A 27,973-nucleotide genomic window follows, 5' to 3' on the forward strand; every position below is an offset into this window, starting at 1 on the left:
GGCTGGGCCGTTGGCTTCGGCTCTGCCGTCGCTCTCCCTTGACCTGTAATGACAGAGTTTCGTGTTTAATTTTAACTCCGTCTCACCCACCTTACCACACTATTTGTATTTCTCCAACATCAGCTGCCGCTAGCTTTTCTTTACACGTTGCAATTCAGGGCAGCTGAAGCTAAGCTGAGGAGGAAAATCACAGAATCTTCTGTAAGAAGAATATTTTTTGTGCTTGAATATTAGCCGCTAGCTAATACTAGTCACATTGGCCTAGTGCTGGAATACGCAAATCCCATGAGCTGGATTTAGAAACTTGTGGTTAAGGATGTGGATGTGTTAAACAAATTATTAGAACAACATCACGCAAGGGAAATGTATTCAAGTAAAGTGGTGTACTGAATAAGAATAAGTAATAGTAAATATACCACTACTGTATTTACACTACCTTACGAGAGTTTGGAAGATTATTTTTTGTTTACACTTATCCAAAAGGTCTCTTAAGCTTGCCTGTATTTATTTAATCAGAAATATAGTAAAAAATGGAAATTGTTTAAAATATTTTCAATATTATAATTATAATAATGTTTATGAATTCTAATATATTTTAATGTCATTTTTTTCCTCGGTTGGCAAAGCTACATTTTCAGCATCATTATCTTCAGTGTCACATGATATTTGAGAAATCATTTGAATATGCTGATTTGCTGCTCAGCAAACATTTCTTATCAATGTTAAAAATGGTTGCAATGCATATTGCTTTTGTGGAACCCGTGATATATTTTTGATAAGTACAAAATTTGCTGCATAGTTCAAAGGAACAGCATTTATTTTAAATACGCTTTTTTTTTTTTTTTTTATAAGAAAGCCTTTCTGTCACTTTTGATTAATTAAATCCATCCTTGCTGAATAAAAATATGAATTTCTCCCAAATCAAAATGACACATATTTGCAAAAAATATTTTTTAAAAATCATATTAATATTTTATTCACAATATATTATGTATATACATAATTTCTCTTATTAGCTTAATATGCACCTTTGAAATGATTTTTTGGGTTAATTTTGCAAAAAACTGTAAATACAATGTGTATTGCATAGTTTGTTTGACAAACCCGAACAGTCCGACATAGCAACACTGGCTCAGCCAATGATGTGAGTTTAGGACAGAACTATCTATTTGTTTGACCAATGGCAGATTGAGGAGCACTTAAAAAAAAACCTGACATTAATTAGCAGGTCAGCATTGCAGAAATCGTACTTTTCACATTTTAAAGCTAACCGAAATGTAATCATATAGAGTGTAATTTATATATGGAAGGAAAACACATTCTCCTCGCAGGCTTTTTAGTATAGATCTGATTTATTGGCGGTAAAGGGAGATGGGCCAGAGGAGATAAGCTCTATGTCCAGCTGTCACACACTCGTCATGTGAGAAAACGGCTCAGGCCGGAGCAGTCTGGGCAGCAGGCACAACTCAGGAAACTAACTCACCATGCACACAACTGCTGCCTCTTGGCTACATCCACCTGCTCACTGTCCTTCTCCTTATGCACTATCCATTGCCAAAAGACACTAGTGTAGTTTTTCCCCTCACACAGGGACTTTGCAAGCGGAGAACACTTGTTCTGAAAAAGCTAATGAAGTGTCCAGAATACAGATCACTCAAAGTTTAGAAGGCTGTGTTCACTTATTCAGCTGTTTCCTGTCATGGAGTTTGAGCAATATGCCATCACATCTCGATCTCGTTCCACTGCCTGCAGCCTGTTTCTGGAGCCCTAGCCCGTCTGATATACGGTGCGGGGAAAGACAGAGTGGTAGAGACTTACAGTGGCAGTGAGGAAAAAAGCGAGAGCATTGATGAATGAGAAAAATAAAAAGTAATTGTGATAGGAGGAAACTGCAAGGAAGTGTAAGAAAGAGAGAGAGAGAGAAACAGTCCCTTTAGGGCTGAAGCTGATCACTCCCTCCCAGTCGATCCAACCTTCTGTCAGCTGGATGCAGGCTTGTGGAATGAAGAAATATTTGGAATTTGATTACATAATCCGGATGTAAAAGAATATATATATTAGATATATATGTTTATCATTTTGACATTTACAGTTATTATGTATAACAAGATTTTAATATTTATATATAAAAATGTATTATAATGTTATATAATTATATGCTAATAAAATGTTTAATAAATATTACTAAAGCATTTGTTGGTATAGATATTTATTTAGATAAATATTGTTAATAAAATTATGTAATATAAAATATACAATTCTAATAAATAAATAATACAAATTATATACACACTGGCAGCCAAAAGTTTAAAATAATTAGTTTTTTTTTCTTTGAAAGGCATCATTAATGTTAACAAAGGCTGCATTTCTATGTAAAAAATAGTATAAACATTAATATTTTGGAATATTATTAAAATTCAAAATAATTGCTTTATTTATATATATATATATATATATATATATATATATATATATATATATATATATATATATATATATATTTTATTCCTGTGATGGCAAAGCTGCATTTTAAGCAGCAATTACTCTAATAAAAATGATATTAAAATTTAAATTGTAAACAATTTTAAACAAAGTTATTTTAGATTCTGATGATATTTCACAATATTACTGTTTTTTACAGTATTTTTGATCAAACACAGCCTTCATGAGTAAAAACAATAAAAACATTAAAATTATTCTTAATCTTAATTATTCCAAACCTTTACATATAATTTATTCTTATTTTTTATTTATTATCTTTTTGTTTACTTTTATTATAGTATGGATGAAAGAGTAAGGGAGACAAAACCCAGGTTCAATTGCATCCAAATTTGCATTGTCCTATATTCATTAGGTTGATTCTGACATTAGGCGTAGGATGAGTGATCCTTACGTCATGCTAGTGGAAATCTTAACTGCAGTTCATTTTCAAAAGAGAATTGAGTTTAACTTCACCTGTGAGGCATAAAAAGCCAAACGAAAGAAAAGAAGGGAAATCAATGTCCTAACTAAGGGAGTCATGCATTAATAATGAGCAGCTTGTAATGTAATCCTCTGCATCTGTTTCCCGACAAATATGTGCTTAGCCTGCAGTGTTTCGTGAAGGGAGCTTTACATTGAAAATGCCAGCACGCAAATCTTACGCTAGCTTTGTGATCTCACACACGTTCACTACAAACAGCATTCTGCATTTCACCTCTTATTCAGTATGTGTCACGCATTATTAATGCATATAAGAGGAATCACCATAAGCATATACTCACACTCACATAACAACACACAGGCCCCTCTATATTCTTTAAAAGATTTAGATTACTTTGCGCTAGGTCAGAGAGTGGTCAGACAGCTTAAAGAGATAAGACAGAAACTCTAGGGGAATTTAGCAGAAAGGCAGAAGTAAGGAAGAGACAAGGGAAGAGTGAAGAGGAAACCAGGTGAGACCTGAAAGCTGTCTTTGTGCATTGCCTGGCAGTAGAAACACTGACCTTCTCTGTGATACGCCGCACACAGAGACAGGTACACACTTTGATGAAATAAGGGCACTTTCTTGACAAACACCTCCCCTTCAAAACCATTGCGTGCTTCCCGGCAGAGCAAACAAACAATCCAACAAGAACCTCAATCTGCCTTTAGATTAACTGGCATCAGATACAGTCTCGGCACTCACTTTCAATATAGGCTTCCCAAAGTGCCTGTTTTTTTTCACCCCCTTCATCTCCGTTCAACTGGAGCTTGCAAAGGGTAGATGCTATCGCTCCCCAGCTCATGTTTTGCACTTTTGCTCTGGTGCACTCGAAACACTGTACCAGTGTGTGTTAGAAAACAGCAGAACCGACTCAGACCACAAGACTAAATACACCAATTTCAAATCAAGCATGGCCTCATACCGGTCTTTTTGTGCCCACCACCAGGGTTGGGCATGTGATGAGACACTTGATAACGCACCCGTGGAGGGCTTTGATGTTGTGCAAAAGCTCACTGGACTATGTTGTTTTTTTAACTTCCCCTATTCAAACAGTGAACTGGCTTTTTATATATACAGGCTGAATGGGAATCATAAGAGGCTTTCGCATCGGTGGAACATTTTCATACTTCCTATAACTACTGGGGGAAGTAGATAGTAGTAGTAAGTATACTATAGCTTCTGTCAAGATGATTTATGACTTTGACCTTTGACCTTTTGACAGGTTGAACTTCCGGTGACCTTATGATGGATGGGCGGGACAAATGAGATCAAGGGTTAACCTATGACCTTCCCATGCATCGATCATATGGTTTTGACAGAAAGTTTTACCCTATTGACCTAATTAGTTCTAAATCATGGTTTTGACGGCTAGTTTAAACGGAAAATGAAAGACTCCCCACGCATCGATCATGTGCTTTTGACAGAAAGTGTTACCCTATTGACCTAATTAGTTGTAAATTATATTTTTTGACGGCTAGTTTAAACGGTACATGAAAGACTCCCCACACATCGATCATGCGGTTTTGACAGAAAGTTTTACCCTATTGACCTGTTAGTTCTAAATTATAACGGTATATGAAAGACTCCCCACACATCGATCATGTGGTTTTGACAGAATCCGTTTGAACTTTGTGTCAGTTAGGTTGTTTGATCTTTGTGTCAGTTAGTTTGTTTGAAGTTTGTGCCAGTTAGGTTGTTTGAAGTTTGTGTCAGTTAGGTTGTTTGAAGTTTGTGTCAGTTAGTTTGTTTGAACTTTGTGTCAGTTAGGTTGTTTGATCTTTGTGTCAGTTAGTTTGTTTGAAGTTTGTGCCAGCTAGCTTGTTTGAACTTTATCATATATTTGACATTCAGTTATTTCACATTTATATATATATATATATATATATATATATATATATATATATATATATATATATATATATATATATATATATATAACATCCTATAATTTATATATATAAAACAATTAAAGGTTGAAAACATATTTTAATTATTTCACATTTATATATATAAAACATTATATAGTTCATATAATCTAAAACACATTTTAATTATTTCACATTTATTTATATATATATATATATATATATATATATATATATATATATATACAAAACATTATATAATTCATATAATCTAAAACACATTTTAATTATTTCACATTTATATATATATAAAACATTATATAATTTATATAATCTAAAACACATTTTAATTATTTCACATTCATATATAAAACATTATATAATCTAAAACACATTTTAGTTATTTAACATTTATATATAAAACATTATATAATTTATATAATCTAAAACACATTTTAATTATTTCACATTTATATATATAAAACATTATATAGTTTATATAATATACATAATCTAAAAACAATTTAACTAAGGTTGAAAAAAACATTCCGTTCTTTTAAAAAAAAGGTTATAAATTAAACCGTATAAAAAAATATACTGAAACCGACTGTTTCAGATAAAACAAGATCTTTTTTTTTTTCTTTTTCTTTTTTTAGAGAGCAGGAAAGAGATGTTTTCACACACCTTTGATCCTGACCCTCTGTGTCCCCACTGTCTGCGTTTGCACGCCACAGTGCACACTCGTCGGAATTTACTAACCAATCATAATATCTTCAAAGCCATTTTTAATTAAAACCAAACGTATCTCACACGGGAGTACCATGATTTTGACAGTTTTCTGACGGTTCACCTATGAATTACGGCTGGTGCGCGCCTAGCATCTCTTGTACCCCTTTCTCTCTCTCCCTCTCTCTCCCTCTAATGCCTGTGTACACACATTCGTCTCCAAGTCTTATTTTCTTCTTTTAATGAATATAAACACATTATACATTCACAAACAATATAAAACAAAACATTTACATTAGTTTTGTTCATCACTAAAAAATATACATTTTACCAGGATCGGGGAAAAAATATATAATTGAACAGAATGAAGAATATGGTCTATTGAGGAACCCGGACGTGTCATTGACACAATTCAGTTAAATTCATTTCACATTATTTGTTGCAAGACATTTTCTATATTATATTTAAAACCTTTTATATCCATCTTTATATCATATCATTTTCAAAAAGCTGTTTAATTATTTATTTTAACCGTACACCTACAGTACCACCATACAATAAAATGCTGCATGCACGTACACTTTTAAGCGATCTGAATTATGACTAGCCTATAAATTTCATCATAAGCCACACGTACCTTGTTATATCACTATAATATCCACGGCGCTATACAAATTTGTATTCTGATAAACCATATAAAAAAGCGGACATACGCGTGGACATATCAAGTTAAAAAGAGACTTATCTATTTTAAACAATATTAAATTATATATGACGACATGTTACTAAACCGGAACATACATTTTAAACAAGTATTCATCGTTTTTATAAAACACATCGCAGTAACAGACATGTTACTAAACCAAAACAAATAATTTTATCATACATTTTTTTTTAATCATGTATTCAATCAGTACTTATACAACATATTCAAACACATTTTAAACATATTTTAAACAAAAACTAATCATAAACGCAGCCTTCTCAAAATTACAGACATGTACAATCATGCTGATCACATATTATGGGATATTCAGACTTTTAGCCACTAATACGTTTTAGGATAATGAAAAACACCAACGTCTGAGGGGTGTCAAAATATCTCCAGTCCCCAAAACCCACTAAGACTCCAGGGGTTAAAGAATATGAAAATAAATAATTATATAATGACATCAGGCTTCTAAAGCAATTCATTAAACAAAAAAAAGGTATTCAACATTTAAGATAATCAAACTTATAAAACACACCATACTCTTCTTTTTTTTAAGAGATAACTTATTTTAAATGTGATAGCATAGTATATATACAATAAACATTTCTGATGATACATATAAAAATTTATCCCTTACATTTTTAGACCGGTGAGAGATGTCCAAACATGAATGAAATATCCCCAAAATAAAATAATACGACTTAAAAAATAAAATAAAAATGATTAAATCATAAACAGAATCTCACAGGTCTTCGTAGTGAAATGTATGTGAGACCTGAGGGGCTGCTTCACACACACCCCGCGCAGGCGAGGGTGGAGTTCCAGACCGCATGATCTAAGTCAATGGTGTACATTATTTCAAAGCTAACATTAATGTAATTTTTTTTAATAATCAGTACCCCCAGTACATCTGATGTCCGTTGATTCTTAATTCATGATATATATTACCTAAAATATTTTATATTTTTATATAATATTATATAATAAAAAATTATTTATATCATATTATATCATACATCATACATATGATTATATTATATTAGATGCGTCATGCATTAATCACTTTAGATTCTTTAAAGTTCTTATTTTTAGCACCATCTTCAAAGTTTTCATACCATCTCTCTCTCTCTGCCCCTCACACACACACACACACACACACACACACACACTCACTCTCTCCCCCTCTCTCTCACACACACACACTCTCTCTCTCTCTCTCTCTCTCTCTCTCTATCTCTCTCACACACACACACACACACACACACACACACACACACACAATGAAACATGAAGCCAAAGTCTTTCTGTATGTTTTTTAAAAAATAAAACTTAAAATATTGATTTTGCTTTAAATCTATGCTGAGGAGCTCGTTTGTTTGTCACAGTATAGACTGTGAAGTTTAGATGAAGTTGCTTTATCTTTTAGAAGAAAGACCCTCGATCGTATTCAACCATTAAAGATGGTTCAGGAAAGACCCACGCGTCCTAGAGATGTAATTTATGTGCGTTGCTACGGTCGTAAACCTTTCACATATCTACGGTACTTTCAGACACAGAGCAGGAAAGACATTTGCAGGCCCTCTGCTTAGCCGTCCCAAAATACCTCCATTTAAAAGCAAAAATATTAAAATGACCGCCTGTACATCTAACAGGCTGTAGTTCTATTTTTTATATATTTTGTATTAAAAGTACTATCCATATTATATTCCTTATTTAAAACAATATATTTAACCGACAGTATCCCCCCCCCCCCCCAACGTGTGTTTTCCATCAGTTGTTTGCCCTTCAGCCTTATTACGTAGTGCTTTTCATTTAGCCTACTGTAAGATCCCTTTACAATAGTGTAATGAAAGTTAACTTTTCTTAAAAGTTTATAGTTGTATTTTACTATATCCCCATCCTTCTATCCTGTAGATTGTATGCGTACTGTAAAATAACAAATATACATCTTGCTTATAGTCAGTCAAATAATTACACCTACAATTTGAAACGTGTTTAAACACGTTGTGTGTCACTAAAGCAAGGCACACCGTCTATCGTCTTATTTTTTTTTAATAACGCGATGACCGGCATCGTCTCTTCATATAATTTATGCACCCGAGTGCTTTTCTCTCCAGAGAGGAAAACCCTGTCTCTTTGGATATGTTTCGCAGAAACATAATTTCTACATCAGAAATTTTTTTAAATGTACGACTGAACTTTTCTCATTCGACAGAAATACTATTTTCAAATTATTTACCCTATAACACTCGGTGTAAATGTTCTTACCTAGAGCAGAAAACATACGCTTTGACTATTTTGTAGGCATCGTGTGATGTTAAATGGTTTACTAAAAAAAAAAAAAAACTGTAATCACCGGCAGCTGTGATTTTCAAAATGAAAGAAATATACGAGCTGAGGACGTTTCAACTATTATCATCATTTCCTTTTGACCCAGATAAACCGGTAATTAATTTTCTACGCGAGTGTCACAATATACAGTTCTCATACTATCGGTGTAAATAGCCGTGCTAAAACATTTCTGACTGTTTTTGCAGGCCAGCAGATCATGTCAAGGGTGTTTCACATCTAAGAATCACAATGTTTTGTAAATGACATTTTTCTTACACCTCGATATTTAGCCGTATCAAGATTTTGGAGGTCCGTTCACAATTTGTTTGTCGGATCCTACGTTTTTATGCGATCTTTGTGCGGCGTCATCGTAATAGGAATAAATGAAAATTAAGAAATTAAGTTACAGTTTCTCTCTTCGAGATATTTATTTTAGCTCAACTATGTGTCTGTCCAAAAGTGTGATCGCATGAAGCATCGAAGCAAAAATGAAGTCTAGCTGTTTTACACTTAAAACTATTACAACCTAAACAAATCAAACGGTACACTCGTTTAAGTTTGAGCGCGTTAAAGTTTCCACACTCTTGTGAGATACATTTTATCCATAACCTTTTGTGTATTCGAGCGACCAAACCACTAAGATAGATAGTATAGCAAGAAAACTAACGTTTACAACGCATATAGAATTCAGAATACAATTGTTAAAGTATTTTTTTTTTGTTAACTGTTGATTTGTAAATTATATTTTTATTACTCCGTTAGATTTAGTCATCGGGTTCGGATAGCCGATGACACAATTCACATTTTTATTTTTAAGACTCCTGTAAGTTCATGCTAAATTTCGCGTGGGAAAGAGAGCGCGGTGAGCGTATTCTATTCATTTAAGAAAAATTGCCCAAACTTTTCTATTATTTTGACAAAACACGACACAACGACATTAAACAATGTTATCAGTTCCTACGGCCATCTTCTTCGATTCAAATAAAGCAACATCTCTAGTGTATGTGCTAAACATCTTTGCTTCTCCACTTCTCCAGATTTGTTAGATGGGCTACCGTTGTAATACAAACACATTTGAGAACTACGACGTTCTCACTTTTGTAACGGTTATAGAAAAATGCCGTACACACTTTTGCATTTCATAATTCAGTGATTTTAGCTGTAATGAGCACATAAGACAAAAATTGTCAACGTGTGACTCGTAAACATGTATCATTTTATTTATTCATTTATTTTTACCAGAGATAGTCGACCGATCTGTTGACACGTTGTTTTGCAGTTTTCTCTGACTGCGGTCAAACATACACTGCCTGTTCATAGGAATTTTACGGCATAAAAATATCGCCCCTACATCTAGAGCTCTTGTTTATATAGCCGATGACCACGTTCACATTGTTTCAACATCTCCGCTCGACATTAAAGAGTAGGCCTATGCGTACTCTCCTTCGGTCATAAGCATTATCATCTGCCGCGCGCTGAGATTTTTCTGCTTTGTCCACTGTTGACGGATTTGCTAGAGGGACTATGTCGCCCCGTTGTAACGTGATTACGTTTAAGATCCATAAGATTGCGCTACATTCACCTTAAAAGGTTATAGATATAGTCTTTTATACAGGAAATGTGTATCGGAATAACAATTACCTAATAGTGAAGTCCGCTCTTTTAAACTATTGTGAAAACTTGTAATGTTGATCCGGCCCACCAGCCGTGTATCTTTTTCATTGTTTTTTAGATAAAGACTATTCTCAGAGTTAGGTCAAACAGACAAAAACATGAACAAAATAGAGTACAAGATGATTAAATGATTGTCAAGAGAGTGTTTAAACTGAGATTGTGATGCACTTTAGAGCTTTTTCTGGTCTACCTGTGTCACAATGACAAATAATAGGCACTACCTCGACTTTTAAAATGAGCCTTACCATCTTCTGTTATGACTCTTATACTTAATACAAACCCATCTACTACACTAAAGTTAGACATTAAAAGTCATGGATGTTATGGATGTGGTATTTTCATCGTATGCATCTCTAAACAGTACTTCAATAAATAAACCGCTGTTGATAAGTCGTTCATTTAAGTGAGAGGCGGGATGATTTTGACCGTTTTAGTCATTCGTCGTGCTTAAGGTCTGATCCGGGAAACCGCACTACGACTGTAACTGCGCTGTCACGTCTAAATAACCCGCTCTTCTTTAAGAAAACCGCGAGGCGAGCAGTTTCTGACATCTATTAATTCACTTCATTTTTTTTCACCACCACAAATATTTTGTTTAGCATACATATTAGTTTTAGTCAGTTACATAGACGTCACGCATTAAGTTTATAGTTATTTTAAATAATTATGATGGAGTTACAGGTTTAGGTTAGTGGGGTGCCTGTAAGCGGTGACAACTTCGAGCATCGGAGACGACGGTGTTACTCAAACAGCCCATATCTTTATCTTTTAACAAAAACTGTCGTATTACGCGTTACTAAGACAAAATCTGTAACAGCGTTCATTAATACGTTGAAATGAAAATAAACACACAAAACTTTATAATGACCGTGAGTTCAATATAGCCTAACACCGCATTGACAAATGTTTGTTCTAACGCTTTCGCCCAAAAATTGCGAGATTTCTTAACGGACGCTAGAGCGAACTGTAAACCACACACTTCCTCATCGCATTACGCTAAGAAACTGCACATGGTTAAAGCTATTACACCAGAAACTGTCTAAAGTTGTTAATGTACAAGCACAGTAAACTATTTCTACAAAAAATATCATTGCACTACTGTTTTTGCATATAATACATCGTTCAACAATACTTTTGCACACTCATTCGACTTTATTTATTACCGCCGTTCTCACGTTCCTGCTGTTCATAATGTATATATAATCCTTCATTGCTCGGTTCATCATGTACATACGATCCCTACATTGCATTCATATTTATATTCTGTATATACTCTGATCAATATCGTATATAGCAACTACACTGTATATTCTGTATAGCTTTACTTACTCTGCACTTTTATGTATATAAAACACTATATTCTTGCACTTCTGGTTAGATGCTAACTGCATTTCATTAGCTCTGTACTTGTACTCTGCATAATGACAATAAAGTTGAATCTAAACAAGTACAATCTTCCAGGACTCTGCTCATTCTTTCTGTTTCAATTTGTTTAAACGGACTTTCGCATTCTTATCTTATTTTCACCAACTAAGCGTTATTCCTAGGCCTCGCGGATTGTTTTCTAGTTTTGGCCCTCAAATTCTTTGTTCATACGTAGCGATATCTCTGCGAATTTGCTCGATTTCATAAATTATCTTTTACGTCATATCATTATACTATCCTAGTTTATATCAGATACAAGTTTGTTTCTTCATATTTCTCTTACATCTACCCCAGTTAGAGTATCCGCGACTGTACACTCATTTGTAAGTCTCTTCGGACGTATGCTAAATCATTAAAATCCAAAAAATGAACTCTGAGAAAGAATATCCGGTGAAAGGATTCAAACTTTTATTTCAACAAAACAGTGTTGAATTTACAACGAAGTAATGAAGAAAGTGATCAAATTGTTATTACAAACAATAGGGATGACATGACATCACAAGTTATCTAGCCAGAAAAGAAAATCTCGGCAGGCCCTCAAGTTTTGTTCTACTATGAAATTGACGACGGTTTCAATGATTTCATGTATGGCGAAACCATAATGTTTAGCGACTAACATCACACACAAATCCGTTATGCACGTACACAGACTGAGAGTCTCGTTAATGTACATCTCGCCGCTACATTCGGCCGTCACATACAGAATTTTTCTGGTCGTTACACAAATCGGCGCCTTGCTGGTCGTATACAAGCTCGTCAAATCGGGCCACGGATTAATTTTCAGTCTTCTTACAACGTCCATTTCTTTCTTGAGATTTGTTACTCGCTTGGAATCCGTCGTACAATCAAGATTCGGATCAGACGCATCGTCTATGATTTTACGCATCAGATCAATCATTTGCTCTCTGTAACATTGTTTAAACATAGAGTCTATGTTGGCTTTTACAGGACACATCTTTCCTTCGTCACAGCCGCACTCCACTCGATCATCCGCAGCAGCGCTGGTAGTGGCGGACATCCTTTTCAGAATTTGTTCCAAGACGTAAACCGAGCGTTTTAAAATCCACGATGATCAATTCCACGACGATCCAGTGTTTTTTTCAAATGGTTCAGATCCGTCGAAACCTTATTATTTGAAAATTAGAGAGTGCGTCAGTTTCAGACAAAGCCGATTCTGTCAGTCCACGTAGATACTGACAGATACTCCATCGACCGCGCTGTAAAACCCTTGTTCGCGGATCATAAGAAAACCTGCGATAACTGCAGAGTTTATGAGGTCAGCCGCTCACAGGGGATAAAGACTAGCCGTAGTCACGAGGAAGTAGCGGTGGATCTTCTGTACATTCGACCAAAAAAAAAAATAGGTTGTGGGTGTTGCGCTCAAAAAGCGGAGGAGGGTGAAGGGCCCTGGTTAGGGTTTGACTTGCGAGAAATATGAAGAAACAAACTTGTATCTGATATAAACTAGGATAGTATAATGATATAACGTAAAAGATATTTTATGAAATCGAGCAAATTCGCAGAGATATCGCGACGTATGAACAAAGAGGTTGACGGCAAAACTAGAAAACAATCCGCGAGGCCTAGGAATAACGCTTAGTTGGTGAAAATAAGATAAGAATGCGAAAGTCAGTTTAAACTAATTGAAACAGAAAGAATGAGCAGAGTCCTGGAATATTGTACTTGTTTAGATTCAACTTTATTGTCATTATGCAGAGTACAAGTACAGAGCTAATGAAATGCAGTTAGCATCTAACCAGAAGTGCAAGAATATAGTGTTTTATATACATAAAAGTGCAGAGTAAGTAAAGCTATACAGAATATACAGTGTAGTTGCTATATACGATATTGATCAGAGTATATACAGAATATAAATATGAATGCAATGTAGGGATCGTATGTACATGATGAACCGAGCAATGAAGGATTATATATACATTATGAACAGCAGGAACGTGAGAACGGCGGTAATAAATAAAGTCGAATGAGTGTGCAAAAGTATTGTTGAACGATGTAATATATGCAAAAACAGTAGTGCAATGATATTTTTTGTAGAAATAGTTTACTGTGCTTGTACATTAACAACTTTAGACAGTTTATGGTGTAATAGCTTTAACCATGTGCAGTTTCTTAGCGTAATGCGATGAGGAAGTGTGCGGTTTACAGTTCGCTCTAGCGTCCGTTAAGAAATCTCGCAATTTTAGGGCGAAAGCGTTAGAACAAACATTTGTCAATGCGGTGTTAGGCTATATTGAACTCACGGTCATTATAAAGTTTTGTGTGTTTATTTTCATTTCAACGTATTAATGAACGCTGTTACAGATTTTGTCTTAGTAACGCGTAATACGACAGTTTTTGTTAAAAGATAAAGATATGGGCTGTTTGAGTAACACCGTCGTCTCCGATGCTCGAAGTTGTCACCGCTTACAGGCACCCCACTAACCTAAACCTGTAACTCCATCATAACTATTTTAAATAACTATAAACTTAATGCGTGACGTCTATGTAACTGACTAAAACTAATATGTATGCTAAACAAAATATTTGTGGTGGTGAAAAAAATGAAGTGAATTAATAGATGTCAGAAACTGCTCGCCTCGCGGTTTTCTTAAAGAAGAGCGGGTTATTTAGACGTGACAGCGCAGTTACAGTCGTAGCGCGGTTTCCTGGATCAGACCTTAAGCACGACGAATGACTAAAACGGTCAAAATCATCCCGCCTCTCACTTAAATGAACGACTTATCAACAGCGGTTTATTTATTGAAGTACTGTTTAGAGATGCATACGATGAAAATACCACATCCATGACATCCATGACTTTTAATGTCTAACTTTAGTGTAGTAGATGGGTTTGTATTAAGTATAAGAGTCATAACAGAAGATGGTAAGGCTCATTTTAAAAGTCGAGGTAGTGGCTATTATTTTTCATTGTGACACAGGTAGACCAGAAAAAGCTCTAAAGTGCATCACAATCTCAGTTTAAACACTCTCTTGACAATCATTTAATCATCTTGTACTCTATTTTGTTCATGTTTTTGTCTGTTTGACCAAACTCTGAGAATAGTCTTTATCTAAAAACAATGAAAAAGATACACGGCTGGTGGGCCGGATCAACATTAAAAGTTTTCACAATAGTTTAAAAGAGCGGACTTCACTATTAGGTAATTGTTATTCCGATACACATTTCCTGTATAAAAGACTATATCTATAACCTTTTCAGGTGAATGTAGTGCAATCTTATGGATCTTAAACGTAATCACGTTACAACAAGGCGACATAGTCCATCTAGCAAATCCGTCAAAAGTGGACAAAGCAGAAAAATCTCAGCGCACGGCAGATGATAATGCTTATGACCGAAGGAGAGTACACATAGGCCTACTCTTTAATGTCGAGCGGAGATGTTGAAACAATGTGAACATGGTCATCAGCTATATGAACAAGAGCTCTAGATGTAGGGGCGATATTTTTATGCCATAAAATTCCTATGAACAGGCAGTGTATGTTTGACCGCAGTCAGGGAAAACTGCAAAACAACGTGTCAACAGATCGGTCGACTATCTCAATTTTTTTCACAATCACAATTTTTGTCTTATGTGCTCATTACAGCTAAAATCACTGAATTATGAAATGCAAAAGTGTGTACGGCATTTTTCTATAACCGTTACAAAAGTGAGAACGTCGTAGTTCTCAAATGTGTTTGTATTACAACGGTAGCCCATCTAACAAATCTGGAAAAGTGGAGAAGCAAAGATGTTTAGCACATACACACGTACACTAGAGATGTTGCTTTATTTGAATCGAAGAAGATGGCCGTAGGAACTGATTACATTGTTTAATGTCGTCGTGTTTTGTCGTCGTGTTTTGTTTTGTCCAGTTGGCATGGACTTACAGGAGTCTTAAAACAAAATGTGATTTGCGTCATCGGCTATCCGAACACGATGACTAAATCTAATGGAAGTAATAAAAATATCATTTACAAATCAACATTTAACAAAAAAAAAAATACTTTAACAATTGTATTCTGAATTCTATATGCGTTGTAAACGTAAGTTTTCTCGCTATACTCTCTTTCTTAGTGATTTGGTCGCTCGAATACACGAAAGGCCGTCCAAAATCTTGATACGGCTAAATCTCGAGGTGTAAGAAAAATGTCATTTACAAAACATTGTGATTCTTAGATGTGAAACACCCTTGACATGATCTGTTGGCCTGCGCTCAAATAGTCATAAATGTTTTAGCACAGCTATTTACACAAATAGTATGAGAACTGTATATTGTTTCACTCGCATAGAAAATTAATTACCGCTTTATCCGGGTCAAAGGGAAATGATGATAATAGTTGAAACATCCTTAGCTCGTACATTTCTTTCTTTTTGAAAAATCACAGCTGCTGGTGATTACTGTTTTTTTTTAGTAAACCATTTAACATTACACGATGCCTACAAAATAGTCAAAGCGTATGTTTTCTGTTCTAGGTAAGAACATTTACACCGAGTGTTATAGGCCGGGTAAATAATTTGAAAATAGTATTTCTGTCGAATGAGAAAAGTTCAGTCGTACATTTAAAAAAAATTCTGATGTAGAAATTATGTTTCTGCCAAACATATCCAAAGAGAACGGGTTTTCCTCTCTGGAGAGAAAAGCACTCGGGTGCATAAATTATATGAAGAGACAATGCCGGTCATCGCGTTATTAAAAAAAAATAAGACGATAGACGGTATGCCTTGCTTTAGTGACACACAACGTGTTTAAACACGTTTCAAATTGTAGGTGTAATTATTTGACTGACTATAAGCAAGATGTATATTTGTTATTTTACAGTACGCATACAATCTACAGGATAGAAGGATGGGGATATAGTAAAATACAACTATAAACTTTTAAGAAAAGTTAACTTTCATTACACTATTGTAAAGGGATCTTACAGTAGGCTAAATGAAAAACACTACGTAATAAGGCTGATGGGCAAACAACTGATGGAAAACACACGTTGGCGGGATACTGTCGGTTAAATATATTGTTTTAAATAAGGAATATAATATGGATAGTACTTTTAATACAAAATATATAAAAAATAGAACTACAGCCTGTTAGATGTACAGGCGGTCATTTTAATATTTTTGCTTTTAAATGGAGGTATTTTGGGACGGCTAAGCAGAGGGCCTGCAAATGTCTTTCCTGCTCTGTGTCTGAAAGTACCGTAGATATGTGAAAGGTTTACGACCGTAGCAACGCACATAAATTACATCTCTAGGACGCGTGGGTCTTTCCTGAACCATCTTTAATGGTTGAATACGATCGAGGGTCTTTCTTCTAAAAGATAAAGCAACTTCATCTAAACTTCACAGTCTATACTGTGACAAACAAACGAGCTCCTCAGCATAGATTTAAAGCAAAATCAATATTTTAAGTTTTATTTTTTAAAAAACATACAGAAAGACTTTGGCTTCATGTTTCATTGTGTGTGTGTGTGTGTGTGTGTGTGTGTGTGTGTGTGTGAGAGAGATAGAGAGAGAGAGAGAGAGAGAGAGAGAGAGTGTGTGTGTGTGAGAGAGAGGGGGAGAGAGTGAGTGTGTGTGTGTGTGTGTGTGTGTGTGTGTGTGTGTGAGGGGCAGAGAGAGAGAGATGGTATGAAAACTTTGAAGATGGTGCTAAAAATAAGAACTTTAAAGAATCTAAAGTGATTAATGCATGACGCATCTAATATAATATAATCATATGTATGATGTATGATATAATATGATATAAATAATTTTTTATTATATAATATTATATAAAAATATAAAATATTTTAGGTAATATATATCATGAATTAAGAATCAACGGACATCAGATGTACTGGGGGTACTGATTATTAAAAAAAATTACATTAATGTTAGCTTTGAAATAATGTACACCATTGACTTAGATCATGCGGTCTGGAACTCCACCCTCGCCTGCGCGGGGTGTGTGTGAAGCAGCCCCTCAGGTCTCACATACATTTCACTACGAAGACCTGTGAGATTCTGTTTATGATTTAATCATTTTTATTTTATTTTTTAAGTCGTATTATTTTATTTTGGGGATATTTCATTCATGTTTGGACATCTCTCACCGGTCTAAAAATGTAAGGGATAAATTTTTATATGTATCATCAGAAATGTTTATTGTATATATACTATGCTATCACATTTAAAATAAGTTATCTCTTAAAAAAAAGAAGAGTATGGTGTGTTTTATAAGTTTGATTATCTTAAATGTTGAATACCTTTTTTTTGTTTAATGAATTGCTTTAGAAGCCTGATGTCATTATATAATTATTTATTTTCATATTCTTTAACCCCTGGAGTCTTAGTGGGTTTTGGGGACTGGAGATATTTTGACACCCCTCAGACGTTGGTGTTTTTCATTATCCTAAAACGTATTAGTGGCTAAAAGTCTGAATATCCCATAATATGTGATCAGCATGATTGTACATGTCTGTAATTTTGAGAAGGCTGCGTTTATGATTAGTTTTTGTTTAAAATATGTTTAAAATGTGTTTGAATATGTTGTATAAGTACTGATTGAATACATGATTAAAAAAAAATGTATGATAAAATTATTTGTTTTGGTTTAGTAACATGTCTGTTACTGCGATGTGTTTTATAAAAACGATGAATACTTGTTTAAAATGTATGTTCCGGTTTAGTAACATGTCGTCATATATAATTTAATATTGTTTAAAATAGATAAGTCTCTTTTTAACTTGATATGTCCACGCGTATGTCCGCTTTTTTATATGGTTTATCAGAATACAAATTTGTATAGCGCCGTGGATATTATAGTGATATAACAAGGTACGTGTGGCTTATGATGAAATTTATAGGCTAGTCATAATTCAGATCGCTTAAAAGTGTACGTGCATGCAGCATTTTATTGTATGGTGGTACTGTAGGTGTACGGTTAAAATAAATAATTAAACAGCTTTTTGAAAATGATATGATATAAAGATGGATATAAAAGGTTTTAAATATAATATAGAAAATGTCTTGCAACAAATAATGTGAAATGAATTTAACTGAATTGTGTCAATGACACGTCCGGGTTCCTCAATAGACCATATTCTTCATTCTGTTCAATTATATATTTTTTCCCCGATCCTGGTAAAATGTATATTTTTTAGTGATGAACAAAACTAATGTAAATGTTTTGTTTTATATTGTTTGTGAATGTATAATGTGTTTATATTCATTAAAAGAAGAAAATAAGACTTGGAGACGAATGTGTGTACACAGGCATTAGAGGGAGAGAGAGGGAGAGAGAGAAAGGGGTACAAGAGATGCTAGGCGCGCACCAGCCGTAATTCATAGGTGAACCGTCAGAAAACTGTCAAAATCATGGTACTCCCGTGTGAGATACGTTTGGTTTTAATTAAAAATGGCTTTGAAGATATTATGATTGGTTAGTAAATTCCGACGAGTGTGCACTGTGGCGTGCAAACGCAGACAGTGGGGACACAGAGGGTCAGGATCAAAGGTGTGTGAAAACATCTCTTTCCTGCTCTCTAAAAAAAGAAAAATAAAAAAAAAAAGATCTTGTTTTATCTGAAACAGTCGGTTTCAGTATATTTTTTTATACGGTTTAATTTATAACCTTTTTTTTAAAAGAACGGAATGTTTTTTTCAACCTTAGTTAAATTGTTTTTAGATTATGTATATTATATAAACTATATAATGTTTTATATATATAAATGTGAAATAATTAAAATGTGTTTTAGATTATATAAATTATATAATGTTTTATATATAAATGTTAAATAACTAAAATGTGTTTTAGATTATATAATGTTTTATATATGAATGTGAAATAATTAAAATGTGTTTTAGATTATATAAATTATATAATGTTTTATATATATATAAATGTGAAATAATTAAAATGTGTTTTAGATTATATGAATTATATAATGTTTTGTATATATATATATATATATATATATATATATATATATATATATATATATATATATAAATAAATGTGAAATAATTAAAATGTGTTTTAGATTATATGAACTATATAATGTTTTATATATATAAATGTGAAATAATTAAAATATGTTTTCAACCTTTAATTGTTTTATATATATAAATTATAGGATGTTATATATATATATATATATATATATATATATATATATATATATATATATATATATATATATATATATATATATAAATGTGAAATAACTGAATGTCAAATATATGATAAAGTTCAAACAAGCTAGCTGGCACAAACTTCAAACAAACTAACTGACACAAAGATCAAACAACCTAACTGACACAAAGTTCAAACAAACTAACTGACACAAACTTCAAACAACCTAACTGACACAAACTTCAAACAACCTAACTGGCACAAACTTCAAACAAACTAACTGACACAAAGATCAAACAACCTAACTGACACAAAGTTCAAACGGATTCTGTCAAAACCACATGATCGATGTGTGGGGAGTCTTTCATATACCGTTATAATTTAGAACTAACAGGTCAATAGGGTAAAACTTTCTGTCAAAACCGCATGATCGATGTGTGGGGAGTCTTTCATGTACCGTTTAAACTAGCCGTCAAAAAATATAATTTACAACTAATTAGGTCAATAGGGTAACACTTTCTGTCAAAAGCACATGATCGATGCGTGGGGAGTCTTTCATTTTCCGTTTAAACTAGCCGTCAAAACCATGATTTAGAACTAATTAGGTCAATAGGGTAAAACTTTCTGTCAAAACCATATGATCGATGCATGGGAAGGTCATAGGTTAACCCTTGATCTCATTTGTCCCGCCCATCCATCATAAGGTCACCGGAAGTTCAACCTGTCAAAAGGTCAAAGGTCAAAGTCATAAATCATCTTGACAGAAGCTATAGTATACTTACTACTGATAGTGCTTTTTGATGAGTTCGCACTGCAGAAACTAGGAACTCCATGTGTGGGAACTTCAGAGTAGGGTCTAAAACAAACAGTTCCATACGAACTATCAATGATGTAAGTGTATGAGACTTATACGTTTCAGACACGGTTACGCAGGATTTCACCAAAACAAATGAAGAAATTGTATTGCATTACAAATAAAATATAAAAAAGTGGCATTTTAGGAGCTTTATCTTACAGTTAACTTCACATTTCTGAGGCATTAATTTTTAATTTAAAAACTTTAACTGTTGTCTAGGTAGATTTGAATAAATATATGTGCATTCAGCAATTTGGACATTTCATTAGTTAATGCAGTGATAATCATACATTTGACTGGCCTAATTACATACAAAAATCGCACTGTACATATATTGTCTGGTATAAATGTTCTTTTTTTTTATCCACAGTGCACTACTTTCCAAAAAATGCCTGAAATATGTCCCTTCACACTGTAATGTGCTGCCATCCATGATGCATTGCTTGCTCACTGATGTTTTGATGTGTTTGAATCTGTTGGGTGTTAGATGGGATAAGAGTTTATGTTCATGGCAGTACTGATATAAATGAACAGAAGGCTGTGTACTGAAGTGTGTTGTTAATTTCTCTGCTAGGGTAACGCAGAGGGGATTCACTGAGCCATGCAGAGAGAAGGACTACCAAGAGAGGAGAAATTGCACTGTATCACTTCCAGCGGACGACAGCGTAGCACACACATACTTCTGTCGCATGGGCTTACTGTCCTGTGAACAGACAACCGAGAAGGAGAAAAAGAGCGCATTCGTGTGTCTGGATTTTGCTGATGGACAAGTGGACATTGGGGCTATGCTGGAGCTTCGGCCCATGCTGTACATCCCGTCTCCCCCCTGCTGAAGCTCCCGGGACAGCCCTGGAGCACAGAGGGTGAGAGAGACGGCCTCATGCAGGCACGCAAGAAGTACGTGCTTCTGGGCCTGTGCACGTGCTGCTGGCTGTTACTCTATTACTGGGGTGGCTTGCAGGAACGGCTCCTGGGCCTCCTCACCCACAGGAGGGGGGAGGTGGTGCGGCCCTGGCCCAACTGGTTGGATCGGGACCTGCTCCCTGGTTACACCGACCAGGCCGAGCTACAAAATGATGGGGGTCAGGGTGACTCTCCAAAGCAGCGGCGGCAGTCATGGGCCGGAATCTACAAGGACAGTCGCTGCAGGATGGACACCTGCTTTGACTTCGCCCGATGTCAAGGACAGAGCGGCTTTCGGGTCTACATCTATCCACCGGAGAAGGGCGAACGGGTGTCTGAGAGTTACCGCAAGATCCTCAACTCAGTCGCGGAGTCGCGGTATTTCACGTCAGACCCTCGAGAGGCATGTTTATTCGTGCTGGGCATCGACACGCTGGACAGGGACCAGCTTTCGACGCAGTTTGTGCCCAACATGGACGAGCGAATTCGAGGTTACCCGCTCTGGAATGATGGGCGGAACCATGTCATCTTCAACCTTTATTCCGGAACCTGGCCCAACTACACCGAGGACTTGGGTTTTAACGTGGGCCAGGCTATCCTGGCCAAAGCAAGCCTGAATACGGAACACTTCCGACCGGGCTTTGACATTTCCATCCCTTTGTTCTCTAAAGAACACCCTCAGAAGGGTGGAGAAAGGGGCTGGTTAGTTCGCAACACCGTCCCGCCGAGACGGAAGTACTTGTTGATGTTTAAAGGTAAACGTTACTTGACGGGCATCGGCTCAGACACTCGCAACGCTTTGCATCACATCCACAATGGCAAGGACATCGTCTCACTAACTACGTGCCGCCACGGCAAGGACTGGGAGAAGCACAAGGACGCGCGGTGTGACCATGATAACCAGGAGTATGAGAGGTAAGTCACGTAAATGAGCCAACAGGGAGTTTCTGTACTTAATACCTTGAGGATTTAAGAGGAATGATGGCCATTATGAGATCAGTTTCGGTGACTCAGTGGAGTTTGTCAGTTACACCCTGGGCTATGAACTCAGGTTCCTCTGTGTTAAATACAAGATACAGCTATCGGTTACTACAGGGTGTGGGTTACTTATGTAATAAAAGGGTAAAGTGTCAAGAGTGAATAATGCTGAAAATGTATCAAGTGTGCTCTTGAGGATGATATATGTGAGGTATTGTACATCATAAATGTGTTTAAAGAGATTTTGACTTGCTGATGTTAGTGTAACTATTCGTTTTTTCAACATTGCGTAATCAAGAAACATGAGCAGAATGAATACGACAAGTGATCCTTCGCTAAGCCCCGCCTCCCTTGGTTCCTGTTGCTTGCTCAGACAAGCTTTACAGGACATCAAATATGAATCAAGTGAATATTCCCATGATTGTCAGTAAAATGTGCTCATAAAGTGGTATTCTTACATGGACTGGAATGAAGTGACCCTAAAAATATTTTTTATGTCTTTTAAGTATTATTTTAAATTATGCACATAACAAGATTTTTTTAAAGATAAAAAATAAAAATAAAATACTACTTATTCCCTCAAAAGGATACTTTTTTACAACTATATGGCAACTTTGTTTTCATATCATTTACTTTTATTATATATATATATATATATATATATATATATATATATATATATATATATATATATATATTGCATCTAAAGTATGCAGTTGATAGACTTATATAAGAAAATAAGGCAGAATTTTACTTAGTTTACACTGAAATTTGTTCTGCTTGCATTTAATCAGTGAGGCCCATTGTGTTATATGAATGGAGTATGCATTTATATTATAAAGTAAATTTATCCTATCTCAAGTTATTGTGCACAACTGTTCTGTGAATCAAACCATAAATCTTTAAGCGTATTTTGTGCTTTTCTAAATAGGTTTGTAACACATGCAAGACACAGCGCAATTAAACAGATTTGGGTGGAGAGAAATATGGGAAATGAAGGGAGGAAAACTACAGGGCCACTAAACTACCACAGAGAATGTGTATCAAATCTACCGTGGGCCTTAAAGGAACAGACGCGGCCAAGAAGAAACTGAAGAAATGGTCTCGAACAGTTGAACAGTGCTTCAGGGTTGTTTGCTTTTGGTTTGTGGTGGGGACAGAGCTCCACTCAGCACTGGATGAATGTGTTCATTTATTCCACTATAGGTTAGGGGCTCTCCCACGCAGGAACAAACTTAGCCATACTTGTTAGCAGTACAGGTGTTAGGTGGTCCGGGATCCATGTGAGGAAGAAAAACATTCACAAAATACTTTATTTCAACTGGAATGAACATGGCGACTCGCGTCGTGGAGGTCTAAGCAGAAAAAGTGGTTTTTTTTTTTAGAGATGGCAGGGATGATTGTGACTGCTGAGAAGTGGGCAGTATGACCAAAATCTATGGATGTTTGAAAGTAAAGTATATATTACTATAAATTTCAACTTGGCAAGAAAATATTAATCCAAAATGTATTATATATTACATAACATGTAACAGAAACATGTACAGAAACAGCTTTAAAGGGATAGTTCACCCCAAAATGAAAATCTGTAATTAATTACTTACCCTCTTGTCATTTCAAACCCTAAGACATTTGTTCAACTTCGGTACATAAATTAAGACTTATTAATGTAAACCATGATACATTTTTTCCAGTATTTTCTGATTAATAGAAAGTAACTATTTATTTTAAATAGAATTGTTTTTTGATAAATTCACTGCATTCTTCACAAATCTCTTTCAAAAGAAAAAATTTGTACTGACCTCAAACTTTTAAACGTCTACAGTCTACAGGACTGTATAATTATATATAGCCTATAAACGACATAGCTAATGTTTGAGACATTTTTTACTGTTCATACCACCCAGCCGTCTGTGGAGTTTTGAGGGTGTCAGACCCAGAATGTATAAACTTGAGGGAAAATGTGAAGACAAGCGGCGACACAGCGAATTCGGTCTCTCTCTTATTTCACTGCTCTGGTACAACAAGGAAGCTAAGGCGCAAAACTCAGAAATAGACCTTAGGAGGTTCTCTCGGGTTAATGATCACCAGCATCTGCTACTTCCACAGATTAACCTGAAGGCACGCCGAGCACCCTACTGAACTCCTTCTCAGGGTGGAGAGAAGCTTCAGGAATGAGAGAGGGGAACTTGCTGCCACCAAATGGCCTACATTCAGTCACTTTTCAGGGCTCTTTAAAAAAAGGGGGGGTGGGGGGTTGAGGGGGGACTTGCATTGTTCTGGGAATGTAAATGAGAAGGAGTAAGAGAGCTTGTCGGAAGAAAAATAGGGCAAGCTGTTTCGGGACAGTTTGGGGACACACACAGACGGAGGATTATACTGCAATACTGATTATACTCTCTTCAGTACGACTGTAGACTTCTGGGAAAGCATTAGAATGTGTGTGTGTGTGTGTGTGTGTGTCTGAGAGTGTAATAGTAAATACCGGTAGGTACCTTTCTTGACAGCTAACAAGGTCTCCATGACTAGACTCCTACCATGTGCAAGACAGTCGTACAGAAGAGGTCATTATTCTCTATTCTCAAGGAGAAAAGAAGAGTAATGAGCTGCCTTTTAACATCTGCCATTGAAAATAAAACGCAACTAAAGGAAAACACACTTTCCAGGTGTAAAACTAAAAACTATTTTTAGTGAATTATCGCCTTGGAAGTGAATGTAAATGATCACAACTGCGCTTAATGAACTTAATAAGGGCCTTAACGATGGGCGTCTCATTCGTTCCGTGACCTTGTGTGTGCGTATTTGCGTACAGTCGTTGGCAGGATGCAATAAGAAATGCTACACCCCACTGTAATTAGGGGGATGTAAAATTGTACCCCTAGAGAGAGTGTGGTTTGTGTGGCTCGTGCACAAGCCAGCACAAACTAGGTTCATTTAGAATAAATAAAGAGAGAGGGAGAGGGCCGTCCATCTTCCTCTCGTCTTTTCATCACTTTCTTGTTTTTTTTCTCCCAAGTCCTTTCATTTTGTCTCACCGGGATCCTAATCCCCCCACCCCATCCCCCTCCTTACCTCACCACTCACCAATCCCTTGTCCCTCTTTCCCCATCTTTCCAGGCCAAGTGTTTTACATACACATGCATTTGCTTATTGGTGTGCAGACCAAGGCTTGCTAATTTGCTCTTCATGCACGGACACTTTTTTTCAGTCCAAAATGCACCTCAGACACATAAACGTCACATGCACACTTATCAGTGCGTGACACATGTTCACTCTTTGGTCTTCATGACCAGGATAAAATCATGAAAGGTCAAGGCCATGGCCTACATTTCCCAGGATTCAGTGAAGGATAATCCTAGAAACTGATAAAACTTATTAAATAAGGCCACTAATCTTTTGTATTTAGATATATCTTAATGTAGATATATAAATAGGTAAGACAGATTTATTATTATTTTATTATAAAATAAAAAATATAGATTCTAGATAGATAGATAAATGTGTGTACATCTACACACACACAAACAAACACCCTGTATGTTTTAAGATTTTATCAGTACATGCACACATTTTATTCCATGAACTCTACAGGAACATTTCCATTCGATGTCGCCTACGCATTTTGCTATCTCACAGAATGTACTGCACACTATTTCAGACATAGTTGCTGGTTGATACTGTATTGTGTTGTGTGGTGTTAAACTAGGGCATTGAGTGCTGTCAAAGAGGAATCAAGTTCTGCACCCGGTAGGCAGGCGTAGACATGCACATATCAACAATCGAACTGTCAAACTGACTCCATCGATGTTGCTGGTGTGCAGACAGCCAAAGTTCTTTAAAGTGTCATGACATCCTGCAACATTTATTCTATTATTTTAGACCTGGCAAAATGGAGAGTTTACAAGTGGCCAAAATCTTGCATTTAACTGCAAGCTAAAAGCAAAAGAATGCTGATTCCTGAAAGACCAATTACCAGTATGAGACATATCAGTAACATACGTAAAAATGTATATTCATTGTACATAGAGGAAAATGTCATTAGGTTTACAGCGTTTATGAGGTGAAACAGAATATTATTTATATGCCTTCTGAAACAAATCATTCAATCAATCAATCAGCCTCGACTCGGAAAAGCAGGACGTTTTTTTTTTCCCAAGAGCAAATGCTCGCCATGTTAAATGGTGTGTGTGAATAGTAGCTCATTATTTAGGGCTCTAATCTGTGATTTATCTCACTTTGCAGAGGTGGAGTTGAGAGAATCCATCCGTATCACGGCTGTTATTGTCTGTCTCCACTGGAGCTGAAAGCTTTTGAGGAGGCATGAGTCTAAAACTCCAGGAGACTGATGTAAAAAAAGCATTCTGTACCCTTTTACCCTGTTTCTCCGCTTCCTTTTATTTAAGGCTTGAAATTATACAAATATACACAGAACATGTCTCTACAATCACTCTGAACATTATCAGACTAGTTTTTAGAGTTCGTAATAGTAGCTTTCTATGGAATGCAGCTTCCATTGATTTTTCAGGGACACAGGGAGACATTGTGAAGTGTGAGGACATTAGATTACTTTACAATGGGAAAGCAATCATCACTTTTGCTTACCATAAAAATGCATGTGACCTTCAGAAGTTTTTTTTTTATTGACATTATAGATATATATATATAATGATCCCATATCCTAAAGTGTCGTTGATGTTTTTCTTTTTTTCCTCAGTCAACAGGATTGTGGCTTATGTTGCTTTAAAGTACCATAAATATGTGGAAGCCCATTGCCACCACAAAAAAAAAAAAAAAAAACTGTAATTGTGACTTTTTATCTCTTAGCTTTTTTCTTATAATTGCATGACATAAACATGAAACATAGAAGTTCAAGATATAAAATAAAGTACAAGATATAAAATCGCAATTCTGACTGAGTTTTATATATATAATGATGCACTTTAATAACATTAAATAAACATGTATTAAAGGGAGCTGAAAGCACTGCACTTTTATTATTGAAATTGAAAATCAATTTAAAAAAAAAGTCATTTTTCTAGATTAGTATACTTATTAAATGTTGTTGTTATTTTTGTTGTTAATAATTTTTTTATTATATTACATTTACATATTATTATTTATTTTAAGAATTATTTTATTATTACATAGTTTAATACATATTATTAGTATTATTATTATTAGCAATTCTTTGAAAACTTTTTCTTAACTACAAAATGACTATAAGAGATAACATTTAAAGATGATGATAATAATAATAATAATAATGTATAATAATAAAAATATATTTTTAAATATCAGTTTTTAACAATAAAAAATTATGATCCAGTGTTTACATTTTAAAAGTGTCCCCTATTGACATAACAAAATATGATAAGTCATAGAAGTGATAACATTTTGCATGCAGATTCCTTTCAGGACTGTTA

At 35.1% G+C, this 27,973-nt stretch overlaps 1 protein-coding gene across 2 annotated transcripts in view; it reads left to right on the forward strand.

Annotated features, from left to right (window-relative positions):
* The window catches only part of LOC127978542 (exostosin-1c-like), a 69,454-nt gene that overhangs the window by 2,554 nt on the left and 38,927 nt on the right, over positions 1–27,973 (forward strand). For both annotated transcript variants that reach the window (XM_052583268.1, XM_052583267.1), the window contains exon 2: positions 21,244–22,487. In XM_052583268.1, coding sequence (XP_052439228.1) covers positions 21,550–22,487 — 938 coding nt within the window. In that variant the 5' untranslated portion in view covers positions 21,244–21,549. The remainder of the gene's footprint in view (positions 1–21,243; positions 22,488–27,973) is intronic.

Source organism: Carassius gibelio, chromosome B19, assembly GCF_023724105.1.
Source record: "Carassius gibelio isolate Cgi1373 ecotype wild population from Czech Republic chromosome B19, carGib1.2-hapl.c, whole genome shotgun sequence".
Classification (NCBI taxonomy): domain Eukaryota; kingdom Metazoa; phylum Chordata; class Actinopteri; order Cypriniformes; family Cyprinidae; genus Carassius; species Carassius gibelio.